Raw genomic sequence first — 14,708 nt, 5'->3', positions numbered from 1 at the left:
ATAAGAGGACTTCAGAAAACAACCAGACAACAATCTCTCCTGGATGAAAGGAAGGGCAATGGAATATGTAGCTACAAACATAATGTTCTTACTTATATGGATTTTATTTAGGATGTCTTGGGATGTTAATCCTCTTCAAGTCAAATAGACAAGAAAAAAGGAAGACTATAGTCAATATTAAAGCTATATTAATTTAAATGTCTTTGTTATTTTTATATTTTCTAGGAATTAAAAAATCGTATGCAAAAACAAAAATGAAGTTCACCCTTACTCGCTGGTGCTTCGTACTGTTCATCTTTCTAAATGTAAGTAAAACAAAATTATTCTAAGCTATGTTAATCAAGAATGGTGAAATAGGAAGGAATGTTTGAGTATGAGTGAACGGGCATTAGCAAGGGTAGAACACATTGTTCTCCAGAAACCAAAACTAAGTTTCTCAAAACTATTATTTTCTTAATATTTTGTTAATAAATCTCCCCTCTGAACTTATACTGATTTAGATTAGTGTTAGTGTTACCCAGAAATGTGAGCTTTGTATTTTTACAAAAATTTAGCTTTAGTTCAAGACATTTTTTCATTATCTTGGAAATTAACACTGAAGTTTAATAATGTGTTTGGATAAATGTTTTTCATGTAAGACACATAGATTTGAGTCATAGTTTCTGGGATGCTATCTTTTTTAAAATATCTGAACTCTTTCAGTCTATTGATTTTTCAAATTTATTTCTTATCAAAAACTAAGAATTTTAAGTGTTAACATACCATCGTCATTCCATAACTCTTCAGTCTTTTAAATCATTTCAACTTTACATAATTTTACATTGTTTTATTCCTAAATGATTTAGCAAGTACTTAGAACTATAATTGCCTTAGAAGACCCTGCCAATGCCTATTTATTTGTGTCAGATTTGTTAACCCACCATCAAATCACTTTTATAGCATATGAAAAGGAGATGAGTAAATTTTACATAAATTTGGAGTTGTCTTGAACCTTATGCTCTCTACACCAGAACAATATTGGCCAATGAGTGACAGCTGGCAGTAAAGATCACTTAGTATCTGATACTGTTATACTCACCCAAACAAAGCTTGCCTAGGCTTTCAGGATTTTCATTGTTCATTAATGTGTCACAGGCTTATAAGTTTACATAAACTTTATTTTTTTTAAGAAAAAATATTACTAATATTCCACTAATGTTAATTTTTAAAAGGAAGTTTTATTTTGTAATGTTATACATCAAATAAATGGTTTGTGGAAATAATTGTTAATGTAACCCTTTTGTATCTATTTGGATAATGAGAATAGTTTATTTTATTATGTAAGATTATTATATTATCTTAATCTTTAGATAAAGTACAATATAATTTGCTAAAAGTAACCCAGTATTTGGAAATGCAGGTAGCTATATGCCATTTGAAATATAATAAAAACATTTAAATGAGAAATAGCAGAAACTATGAGAATATTTTATTTTGTCTGTAAATGCCCAAGTCTTACATACTATTCTATAGATAGAGAAATATTGGTATATTCTATTCATAAATTGATATTGTTATTTTTCATGGGTCAAGTGAAATCCTATGTGATCAACTATATGTGAATATGTCTACATAATTTCATTTCATAAAGTATATAATTATATTAGACATTGATAGAAGGAAAACTAAAGTAACTGACACATAATAACAAGATAGTTTATCTACTCACCTTTTCTATTACAAAGGCTACAGGCAATTTTTGGTGTGTTAAAAAACTAAAGTAGGTCACTTTTATTCAAAATTTTTACCTGATATATTTTAAAATTCAAAGATTGAAAGAATTTCATATATTTGCATGAACCATGGACAGAAATGTTTTCTGGTTTGTGGGCATCTTTTTACTAGCAAACATAACTGCACAGGACACTTAAATGGTTTCATGCTCCCTTTGCTGTGACATACAGAAATTTGCTTCTTTGTCTGATTTTGGATTATATATTTGATTTGGAGAATTTGTCCATAAAATATTTTTAATCCATCCATTTTCTTCTACAACAGTCATATGTTCCACATTAATATTCTTCAGAGAAAAGTAAATTTTTTAACAAAATGACATTGATTTTAATTATTCTAAAATGTCATTTTTTAGATACATTATTGTGATAAAGCATTACCAATGTATTTATTGAATTCTAACAACCTGATTTCCAAAAGGACTTTAAAGTAGCAGATTGGGTTACCATATTCCATTAGCCTCATCTATATTAAATCAAAAACACCCACTCACTTCCTATCTCTTATTTGCAGTAAAGCAATAGGCTTAAAACGATGCTTAGCACACATAGTGAGCACTCAGAAAATGCCAGTAATGACGATGATAGCAATGACAAGACCAATGATGAAGACATAGAAAACCTCAGTTCTTCTGAGAAGCATCCCGTCTACTATGCTGCATTCCCATTTGCTTTGAATTCATTATACATGCAGCAATTTCGTCCTTTATCTACTGCTTAAGTAGAAAGTAAACAGGATATTAACCAGGCATCTAATCCCATGTGGAAGAACGAGGATTAACACTTTACAAAGTTCTATTTTATCCTTCATTATTTTGAAAAACATAAGTAACTGAAAACTACAAATAATTGTAACATATACGTGGTCGTTATTAAGGACAGCGACGTGGAAATCCTGTTGGTTTTAGTTGTGGATTCCGGGTTCATATTCCCCTTAGAGCAGTTCTGTCTGTGGCAGACAATAGGACTCTCTCCTTTCAGCACCGTCGCATGGGTCCCAATTCAGTAGGTTTAGACCATTGCAGAGAGGGACCATTTTCTCTACACAGAACAGCTCTTTAATTGTTCTGTCTCTGTCCTTATAGAAGCCACCCATAACACAAAAGTAGGCTGATTATCTTCCATCAAAGTAGAAATTGCTTGAGTGCATTACCATTCCCATCAGATTGCTTTCCTCTGGACTCCATGACTAGCGTGGACGAGACCTCCTAGACTGTAAGCTCCCTGGGGGCAGGGGTCTTGACATTTTTGTCCACTGCTGAATCTCCAGAACCTAGAACATTTCCTGGCACGTAGGAGGCAGTCAGAGTATTTATTACCTGAAAGAACCAGCGGTGTTTCGGCTGCGGACTACAGCTGTCGGTGGCAGCTTGGTGGTCGTATGTGTGGCGCCATTTACTTGAACCCTTAGGAGTGACATCACATATACGGCAGCTAAACTGCTGCATAGGACAACAATTAAGAGGTTGGGTTTTTTTTGTTTGTTTTGGAAGGTTCATGTGAGATGGCTTGTATGCAAAACATTGAACACTAATCTTCATTCAGAGGTGCTATATACTCTTAATGTCTCATTTCTATCTTCATATGAGCATAAAATCATATTTTATACATATTTGTATATAAATAATTTTATATATGTCTATATCATCATATCTGTTATATATTTATATATAACAGAATGCCTCAATGCGTATGCTATTTTCAAAAGAAAGTCACTGAACCATTCAGCGACCACTGGAAAAATTTCGTTGTCAATACTCAAACAAGAGCCAGGCCAGAAGCGGACCCCGATTATTATGGCTCATCTAACAACGAAGTTCTGATTCCTCATTCCTTCAGTGCTGAAACAATCTCTACTGAACCGGCTCCAAACAAAGTTCACTGGAGATTGTTTCAATATTGCAAGAATGATAAGATTGACACTACTGTCTTCTGAATAAACTACACCTACTCTTTCAGATGGTTCCAATTCACTGGTGTTAAAACTGCATTAATCCGAATAATGCTGTAATTGAAAGTACAAGTATAGTATTTTCCACTTGATATATTTGCACATACTGCCTCCCCATGGCTTCCATTAATTTCCAACTAGTGCAGGAACATTTTTTAATTGGTTATCCAGTCCACTTAAAGATAGAATTCAGAATGTTACTTCTGGAAGGAATAAAGCAAAAATAGTCCCTAGTATCTAAAATATCTAAAATAAGTGACAGAAAAGATTTAGATATGACATATTTCCTCTTCTAATTTGATTTGAAGATGGCGAGAAAATGGCCCAGAAATAAATAATATATCAAATGATAATTCTCAAGTCAACTAAAGATTCTAAGAATAGAGCCACAAAGAATCTAAAATAGATACATAAGTTGAACCAATCATTAATATCTTTTTATTACGAGGGTACCACAATTCACCAAATAAAATCATGATTTCATGATTTTGCGTTGAATTGCTAATACATACACACATAAATGCGCACACACACACACTCATACAAATGTTAGGCTAATAAAATCCAAAATGAAGACTTAACATGAAATCTCTTTGAAATAATTTTTTTTACTCCCAAATCACATTCCAATCCTTGATGGAATATCTGAGCATTTAACTACTGATAATTCTTTACTTTTCAGAATTTCCAGTGATATTTTATAGTGATCTTCTTGCTAAACTGAAAGATCTACGAGGGCAGGGTCTATGCTTCTTGTATTCAGCACTCTATCTTCAGCATCTAGCACAGTGCTTGGCTCATCAAATTCAACGATTTGCTGATTAATCTTAAAACCAGAAGGAAAAGGGTTATAAGACAACTGAATGGTGTTCAGCTACTCTGAAAAAGAATTCGTACATTTTAAATCATTTTTGTTGGCTCATTAATTTCTCTTTCTTCTGTCAAATTCAAGAGGAATTAAAATTAGAAATAATCTTAATATTTAAACAGTAGTGTCAACTATATTCATAATAAGTATTCATCTAGAGTTATAATACCAATGTTATAATGGTAATAATTACTTATCCTCTTCTGTTTGCAAGTGATTTCTTCTCAAATGGCTTGCTGGCACCTCCCAAACAAGTCCAAAAGAGAACTTACCTTCTTCCTGTAGTAAGATTTTTCTTTTTCAACATCTCCCCTTTCTCAAGGCTCTACCATTTTTTCCCAGTTATATAGGCTAAAATCTCTGGGCTATATGACTATAACTATTCTCCATTCCTTATTCAAATATGCCTTCACATTCTTATTATTTGATAAAATGCTGAGAGTTGCTCTTTCATATTCTGCCATGAGATGATCTAGTCCATACATTCAGCTTCCTGGCTGTTCTCCTCAACTAATCAATGGATATCTGATGCCTACCACATGAATTTTACTAACACTTTCTCTTTACAACCTTATCATGTTAATAATATTAGCTAAAATTTATTGAACTTTTCATGTCTCAACTTTTCATGTCTCAACACTTTCATGTTTTTTCAGGGCTCTGTATTATCTGACTTTCCTTTACTCTATTACTAACCCTCAAATATGCTCCCCTCCAGGCAGATGGTTTCCTTATAATATCTCACACATGTCATTTCCTACCTCTGGACTTATATGTGTTCCTTTCCCTCCATCCAGAAGTGCTTCCCTCTCCTCTACACGTGCATATACCATGAATAGCCTGGGATATATCAATTAACTTAATAAGAGACTGTTGGGAAAAGAGAAAAGTATATAACACTATTATTTCATCAATATAGATGGAAAAAATTCAATGTTAGAATAATTTAGACAGAATAAAGACAAATAAAAGTGTATTTCAACAGGTGTGATAGAGAGAATAAGGGGTATTCCGAACTTCAGAAGAAGAAAAGTCAGTGCAGCCTGAAGTTTGCAAGCCTTCTCCAAAAGTCTCTATGCAGAACATGGATATAAAAAAATCACAGATTCAAGCACCACTAAAACATCATAGCCACAAAAGAAATTGGCATCTATATAACAGAAATTAAGATGATATATTAGACAATGATCCTTTTAGACATACGCACACACAACTTTGATAAACAGGACCTATGATGGTGATGAGGATTAATCGAGACTGACAAAACTAATGTCAGCCGAACCAAAAATTCAAAAGATGTAAGAGAAATATTCAAGATTTACATTGATTTTCACCAATGAAAACAAATTACCCTGTATAGGTCATTTGCTAATGAAACCAATTAAAGAGATTAAGGCCAATTATCCAAGGCAGAATCTCTTAGAAGAACAGATTTGTTTGTTTTATGGAATAAATGGGGTAAATTTTGGGCGGTGTGAACAATCTAAGCACAAAGAAATTAGCCAAAGAAATCCAATTTAAAAGGCTTACTTAGTGCACTAATATATCTATTTTTAATAATATGATTCATGATTCTTAGGAGTTCCAAAGAAGGTAAAGTTGATTTAATATTACTATTTTTTGGAAATCAGGTTATATGACTTGTCTACATCTAAATTTTACGGTGATAATAAAATTAAAACAATCTTATATGATAAAGAGGTACGTGAATTTGTATGGGTGCTATACATTTTCAGTAGTGAATGGAATAAATGCAAGTATGAAATTTGTAGGTAGAATTTGTAGATGAAATATAAATACTTATTAGTTACAAAGCAAAAATATTCTACATGGAGACCATGCATAATTATTGTTTACAGAAGGAAAAATAAATGTTTTCAAATTTTTTATTGCTTCATTTACTTATGTATACACCCATCCCTACTCTTGATAACTAACTGATTTTTTTGTTTGTTTGTTTCTAATACAGCACCCAACCCCGGTTCTTCCTACCTCTTCAAATAACACCTATTCTCCAGCACTAGAGTCCGAGCCATTCCTGTACGTCATAGGACGAAGGAAAATGATGGATGCAGAGAACAAATGCTACCGCCGAATGCAACAGTTACCCCCATTCCAAGGAGAAGGTAAAAAGAAGGATGTATGTAAACATGTGTTTCAGACATCATTGAAGGTTTATTTTCTTCCATGGGTAAATATGTGTTGACTAGTTTTAATTTAATACACCAGGAGTTTTAACAGTGGTTTTCATACCATGGTATGTTTGTGTATTTCCTGCAACAGACATGCTTAGTTTCTTTGTTCAAGTTCATCCAAAGACTTTCTGACCAACTTCTGCACTTATGACAAAATTACTGCAATAACTCACTCGGTATTCACACTTGGCAAGCAGGAACAATACAGGACTAAGTGAGGGAGTAGAATAGGAAAACAACAGAAAGGAAATTAGAAAATGGTGGGCAGAGAATTTGCCTGAGGTGGACTCTGTCAAAACCCTGTCTTGTTTGGGTTGATTAGGCAGTATGTTTCCTTAGCTGTCACTTGGTTGACAACTCATGTTATTCCTTCTCCTTTTCTACATCCAGTTCCCAGAGAAATTAGAAAAAGATATCTCCTAGGAAGACACTGTTTATCTATCCCCTTCTTTAGAAAGTTCTGTGTGATTGCCCAAATATTCTCAGGGCCAAACATATTCTATTAGCCATAAAGGCCCCAGAGGAAAACAAAAGGGAAGATGGCCAAGCTTTGCTACGTCCATTTAAATTCTCTCCCCATCTTCTAAACCAGTTGAAAAGGTCCAACAATATCTTATATACCTTTGTATCTTCTAAGACAACAACTCTTGGAAGAGAGAAAATTGGTTAAATATACTCTATTACTACATATGGTTTGCCTTCAAATAGTTTTAATTTTTGGCATTTTTCTTTAAACAAAAAATCAAGTCAATAAAAAAGATGCATGTTATTTTTCTGTCTGCAGTAGTTTCAGTGTTTTTAAGAAACTAGAGAGGCATTAGATGCAACTTGTTCCTCCCCCACCCCAAAAAAAGAAACCATTTCTTTGAAGCAGATGAAACAGTAGAAACACAAAACTGATCTTTTCAGAGACCAAGTGAGTGCAATAACCTTCACTTCAGTCTTAGTTATCTTGGGAGGTTGAACTTTTGTTCAATTGATCATTATTTAAAACTTTATTTTTGAGGGTAGATTTAATTTTTGAAAGCAGTAGAAAACCACTTGGAGCCAACGTTGATGAATACATAAAATGACCAAACTGAGGATTGTTTTAGCCAGTAATAAAGTGTGATTCTAAAATAATAAGACTATATGTGTGATCCAACTGGCTACAAATGCATTTTTAGTAAGAATTTTGAACCATTGCATCACCCTTGGATTAAGACTAGAACCACCCAAGGCAACCCCTTTGAAGGTAGTGGTTGATAGGATACATATGTTCCAAAGCCATATAGTTTTTTTTCAAAATAAGCCAAGAGTGAGATTGTGTATACTTTCACAAGAGTTCTCTTGTAACAAGCATTTCTAGAGATATTTTAAAGGAAATATTTTGAAGAAAAGATGTCATACCGAAGACATGTGTCTATGAGGAACAAATGGAGAAATCCCTACAAAAATGTAATTTCATTAGTAGTTGGTAAAGTTAATACCTTTATTTTGTTGCTGCTGCTCCTACAATTGCTTTTAATATTTCAATATCCAAGAGGAGAGCCCGAAAATAACTGTGTATGCACTATTAAATCCTGCTGAGGATTCTGCAGTTTTTGACAACTGCAATGTTCATTTCTTTCTAACTCATCAGGTCCATACTGCAACCGCACCTGGGATGGATGGCTGTGCTGGGATGACACACCGGCTGGAGTAGTCACCCAGCAGCACTGCCCAGATTATTTTCCCGACTTTGATCCAACAGGTAGAATATTTATTTTTATTTTACATTTTGTACGTAGCTTTTAGAATTTCCATGGTCGGGAAAAGAAAATCAGTTATAAAATATATCTACCTAACCATACTCTACATATTTTAGCATGTTCTGAAACATTTCCATAAATGAAATATTACCCAGTTGTACAAATATTACAAGTTGTCCTTATTTCTTAGGTAATATGACCAGTCAGTTAGCACATTGGTCAGAAATTCTATTATATTTTGAATAAAAATTAACAATTTACATATTTTAAATATTTAATATTAAATCTTAATAAACATTTAAATTAATTTTGCTGAAACTATGAACAATTTTTTAATGTGTTTTTTAGAAACTTTCAGTTGTCACATTTTGGTTACTTATGCAAATGCTTGACCTAGGGTTTGTGAATACTAGGCTGGTATAATATGAACAACAGAAGTTTTATATAACCTTGAAAATGATATAAAACCATTATGTGTATGGGAAAATAAATTAGAAGGTAGTAACTACAGACACTAGATTTCTGTTCTAACAGTAGATTATTAAAATATGCTCAGAAACTAAAATGAATACTGTTAAAATGGATCACACTAACACCCAATTCTATGTCCTATGCAACACAAACAGTAAGCAAATGCCTGTTACATTAAATAGTGACACCAAATCCACTTTAGTTATAAAAGTAACATAGGAATACTTTTCATTAAATATCATTTTTTTACTTTTCAAAACATTTTCATACATATTACAGGAGTACCCCCTCATCCTCAGTTTTGCTTTCTGTGGTTTCAGTTACCCATGGTCAACTATAGGCTGAAAATAATAAAGGAAATTTTCCAGAAATAAACAATTCATAAGTTTTAAATTGTATAGTTCTATTCTCAGTAGTGTGATGTAATCTTGTGCCATCGATCTCAGGAAGTGAATGATCTCTTTGTACAGTATATTCCTGCTCTGTATAAGCTACCTGCCATTTAGTCATTTAGTAGCCATCTCAGTTATCAGACCAACTGTCCTGGTATTGCAGTGCTTGTGTTCAAACAACCCTTATTTTACTTAATAATGGCCCCAAAGTGCAAAGGTTGTGATACTGGCAATTTGAGTATGCCAAAAAGAAGCCATAAAGTGCTTCCTTTAAGTGAAAATGTGAGTACAGTACAAGACATTTTGAGAGAGACCACATTCACAAAACTTTTATAACAGTATATTGTTTTAATTGTCCTTTTTTATTATTTGGTATTGTTAATCTCTCTTATTGTGCTTAATTTATTAGTTAAACTTTATCATAGGTAAGTATGTATAGAAAAAACATATATAAAACATTATATGTGTGTGTGTGTGTGTGTGTGTGTGTGTGTGTGTGTGTACACACACACACACATACATGGTTCAGTACTATTCATGGTTTCAGGCATCCACCGAGGGTTTTGGAACTAATCCCCTGTGGATAATGGGGGACTACTGCATCTCATTTTATATTCACACAACATTTGACACAAAAGCACAAGTGAACCCAAGTCTCCTGATCTCTTACATCTCTGTATAAATAGTACTAACAACAGTCTTGGAAAAGCATTTAAGAAACAGTATTTATGTATCTCCAAACAAACTTGGTCAGACTGAAGTGCTTTTAGAACTTTCAGGGAAGATAGGTTTTTCCCTCAAGCCTCAATCCAGTCACACTGTTGTGGTTTGAAGTTAGGCAGGATAAAGGTTTCAGAATACCGAGTACAAAGCGGAGTGAGAAGCCGGGGACTGAAGTTATATATCTTAGAATTTTCAGATATCCAGATACATTGGAGGTCTGGCATCCAGGATGCTCAGTGGTTAGTGGTCAGGAGCAATACAGAGGAATGTATGAGGAGATATATGAAGTTGTCTAACAGTCTCAATCCAGAGATTAGACACACAGGTGTAGAGAATTGGGATTGGGTAGGTGCTAATAGTAAGAGTGATTCTCAGTTTGGCTAAGAAGCTGGGGAACTTTAAGAAATCCTGATGCATGTTACCACCTCAAACATTCCTATTTCATTAGTTTGAAGTACAGGCCGGGCATCAAAATTGTTGAAAGTTCTGCGATTGTGATTAAATATGCAACCAAGAAGAAAATATGTTAAATAATTAAGAAAGTGGCCAGTACCAGGGAAGCTCAACCAGTTTGCTAAGTAGTTGTGCCAGTAGGAGGCAGAACATAGTATCAGATGAGACTAGTACAGGCCACAGAAGAAGGTGGGTCCCAGAGGAGTGAAAGGTAGTAGCCACCCAGCTCTAGGAACTGCAGGTATTAGGGCCAGAAAAGTTCTGTTCCAAGAAACCAGATAGAAAATCTGTCCTATTGAAGTAAATCTGGGATTAAGACACTGAAAAGGGAATGTAAGTCTTATTTATAAAGGAGACTCAGATAGTGAAAGTAAGTAGGTCCAGCTATAGACACACTATGTAAGTCCCTATTAAGGGGTGAGATTTGTTCCCGAGAGCAGAGTGAGCCTGAGCCTGCAGAGGTGAATCTGAAAGCCTCTCAGTGGTGAATCTGAAGGCTGTGGGACCAGGCCTCAGGCAAGCAGGTCATTCCACCTCGATCTCCATACATCTTCTAACAAGATGCGATATAACAGAACACAGTAATCCCTCCGCACCTCAGAGTGCTCATCTTCTTCCTTCTTCTTTCAGTGTCCTTTAGGGAGAGGCTCCCCAGAAGGAGTTAAAACATCCAACCAGTGAAAGGGGATGCCAGGGGCTTGACAAAGGAGGATCTTCCTTGAATTATCTGGTCTGAACTAGAAACAGCATTTTGAAAGGAGGAATCAGCGTTTATTTTGTGCTTAACGGGCTATGGAAAATCAATCTTGACTTTAAGATTTTTTCAAGAGTTGTTTGGTTAGAGTTTCTACCACATTTCAGGGTCAACCAGCCCATCTGGTTATTGTTGCTCATTGACCATGAATGACAAGAGGTTAATTGCCCATAGACTGAAAGTGAAGACATCAGTTAAGAGAGAAAACAGCAGTCGGATTGCAAATCTAGTCAAGAAAGTTTCTGGAATTTGGATTAGAACAGACAAATTAGTCTATCCCTGAAACAAGGTTTGGGAGATGCTTTTTGTGCTTTCTTCAAGGATGAGATCCTAAGTTCTACCCCAGTAAGACAAGAGATAATGGAAATGAGATTGCAGGGGAGGTAGATAAGGGTAAAGGGGGTCAAATACATGGTGACAGAAAGAGATGTGACTTTGGGTAGTGAACACACAATGCAACATACAGATAATGTATGATAGAATCATACACTTGAAACCTATAGAATTTTATGAATCAATGTCTCCCCAATACATCTAATTTAAAAATTAAATTAAATTAAAAAATAAATCAAACCAGTTCAGGCTAGCCACTTCTGGGAATTCTCTGGAAAAGCTGGGATGTAAAAAGAGAAAGGGCTTAATCCTATTCCCCACTCAGCACTACATTCCTAAAACTCCAACTAAATCCTTCAGATCTTTACTGACTCCTCCCAATAAACGACACTTCATTCATCTCAATTTGACAAATTCTATTAGAGGTAACTTGACTGGCACAAAGAGCTATTCTGCAATTGCTCTCGATATGCCCTTTAGTTTTGGACTTTTCGTTCTATTAAATTTAACCATATGAAATTGCCAGCATTTGACCCATTTGAATCCCCCCCCCCAAAAAAAAAAACCCTGCAGTTTCATATGGTCAATCTAATAAATAAATATTGTGTATAAATGAAGAAAAGTATGATCTTGCTCTTTCACATATTTCTAAAATCAGAAGTTTAATGTCTGTTAAAAAATATGAGGTACAGTGTAGGTAACACTTTGGAGTCTGAGGGACCTGGGATTAAATCCTAACTCACCCACTATTGACTTTTCAAACTCTATAACTTCTCTCACTCTCTACAATCTATTTGTAAAATGGAGATAGCAATGTCTGCTTTACACAGCTCTGCTAAAGATAAAATGAGGCAATGCATGTTAAAACATCTTGTGTAACTAAAACATCTGTATAATCCAGTAGATTCACAATAGTGTTTATTGACTGATATTTACATTGAACTTCTATAAAGTGGTTAACACTTTGGAATGGTTTTTAAGCCTTAATTTATTATTTTTCCTTCTTAGTATTTTGAAATACTAATGTAATAACTGTTGTGTTTTATTAACAGAAAAGGCTACAAGATACTGTGATGAAAATGGGGATTGGTATAAACATCCGGAGTACAATAAAACCTGGTCTAACTATAGTATGTGCAACGCTTTCACTCCTGAGAAACTGAAGGTAGGTTCTATTTCAAACTTTGGTGTTTGCTGAGAATGTTATTATTTATACACAGAAATAATGCATAACTGTAAGGTAGCTGCTACCAAGAAAGTAATCTATATTATAGGAGGAAATCATATAATGACCTATAAGTCCTATGGACTATAGGAAGTGGCATTAGAGGAAATGACATTTTACTTCTTGATTGGCACTCAGTGTCAATGAGAGTTCCATGAGCATATGGAATCAGGCAAGGGAAATAGCGTCCATGGAATGAATGATGGGATTCCCTTTGATGCCAGACACTAGGCAGCATTTCCAGGGCCTCCCTAAGATCTCTCTTCTCCTGGAAGAGTTCCAAAATACAGATTTTTTCATAAGTCATAAGCTAACATTTTTCCCCAACTCTGCTCTGAGAGGTCTATGATAGTTTTACTATCAGACCTTAAAGAAACCCTTAGAATAGGGCTTTTCATTGACCTGTCGATACAAGTGTCACTGTTTAGGTATATTCAGTGGAATTCCACTCTGATTTGTTAGTATGTCTGCTTTATTGACTATTAAATATTTTTAATATCTCTACATAGAAACATTTAAGTCAATGGGAAAAACCCAGATACCTATTCTCTTCTTCATATGCATCAGAAATATGAAAAGATCACTAAACCCACAACCAGTACCCTCTCCCCACAGAGCTGGGAGAAACAGTTGTTTAGTGTTTAGTTACAGAGTATCTCTAAGCAACCCTGGTGGCTACAAAAGAAACCTATTGTTTTCTTCGAAAATATGTCTGTATGTTAAATAATTACTAAGTTGGAACCTAAAAACACATGAGAAGCTGTAGAAGTCTAAAAAAAATTTTTTTTTTATTAAAGACAAAACAAACAACAACCTAAAACAAAAAAGATGAACAAGTAACTTAGAGACCAGTTGACTAGAGGATACCTGGTCACAGGCACAGACTGAAGGCACCAAAGCCAGTTACCTCTTCACAAATTGCTGAGTTACCCCTGTGAATCAGATGCATGTCTATATCCTAATGGAGATCTATTTACTTAATAAAGTCTGATTGAAATGACATGTTACTAAGTAAGGAATTTCTCGAATGAGTGATGATTATGATTTTATAGGAAAAAAATATATATATGTATATATATATCTGTCCAGCAATAATGCACATAATCAAACAAAGGACTCTGCATGTTTTGAGAGCCTTTTAGCTGAATTAGTACTTCAATCTCAGAACCTTCACAAGGAAATTGACAAGAATCTGAATGTTCAAGGATAATGATTTGTACATAAATGCTACATTTTCCCCAGGAATTTAAAGAACTTCACAGAAATTATCCAGTTTATCTATACTACATTTGCAGTCATACCATGGCCACATAAACTATGGAAGGAACTGAAGACTGGAAGTCAAGAGACTGCGTTGTCCTCTTTTAAAGTTATTTGTCCTCTCTGAACCTCTGTATTTTTAACTCATCCAATGACTGTTAGAGTTTATTTCTCTCCCAAACAAAACGGAATAAAGGATAACCAGCTCTGAAAACAAGTTAGATGTTTGGGGGGCGGTACCGGTCAGTAAATAAAAATAAACTCATTCACTTATTATCCGAGGAATGCTAAAGGCCCACCTGCCCCCAAATGTCTCTCCCATGGGCATCATAAACATAAAAGATGACACTGGACAATATAAAACCGTGAGGACAAAATAAGTAAAGAATTTAGATTTAACATTATTTTCTTATAGCACTTTCACCATTCATGTACCAGAGAACTTTATCCACCTGAGCCTATATCTATAGGTGACCAAAGATTACACCCAAAAGGTGTGATTTCTGTTCAACTTTAGAACATTCATTTCAGTTTGTTGAAAATTGGAGTTAGTCATCAATTGTCATTTTTTTCCATATTGA

The 14,708-nt window shown here is 34.4% G+C and overlaps 1 protein-coding gene across 1 annotated transcript in view; it reads left to right on the top strand.

The window, feature by feature from the left end:
* The first annotated feature begins 247 nt into the window (after window positions 1-247).
* Window positions 248-14,708, top strand: part of CALCR (calcitonin receptor) — a 48,624-nt gene continuing 34,163 nt past the window's right edge. Inside the window, exons 1-4 of the mRNA XM_006911904.1 lie at window positions 248-305; window positions 6,561-6,717; window positions 8,408-8,518; window positions 12,695-12,807. Coding sequence (XP_006911966.1) covers window positions 255-305; window positions 6,561-6,717; window positions 8,408-8,518; window positions 12,695-12,807 — 432 coding nt within the window. The 5' untranslated portion in view covers window positions 248-254. The remainder of the gene's footprint in view (window positions 306-6,560; window positions 6,718-8,407; window positions 8,519-12,694; window positions 12,808-14,708) is intronic.

Source organism: Pteropus alecto, unplaced genomic scaffold (assembly GCF_000325575.1).
Source record: "Pteropus alecto unplaced genomic scaffold, ASM32557v1 scaffold21, whole genome shotgun sequence".
Taxonomy (NCBI): domain Eukaryota; kingdom Metazoa; phylum Chordata; class Mammalia; order Chiroptera; family Pteropodidae; genus Pteropus; species Pteropus alecto.
The sequence above is the reverse complement of the archived record's forward strand: the minus strand, read 5'-3'. Positions and strand labels throughout refer to the sequence as shown.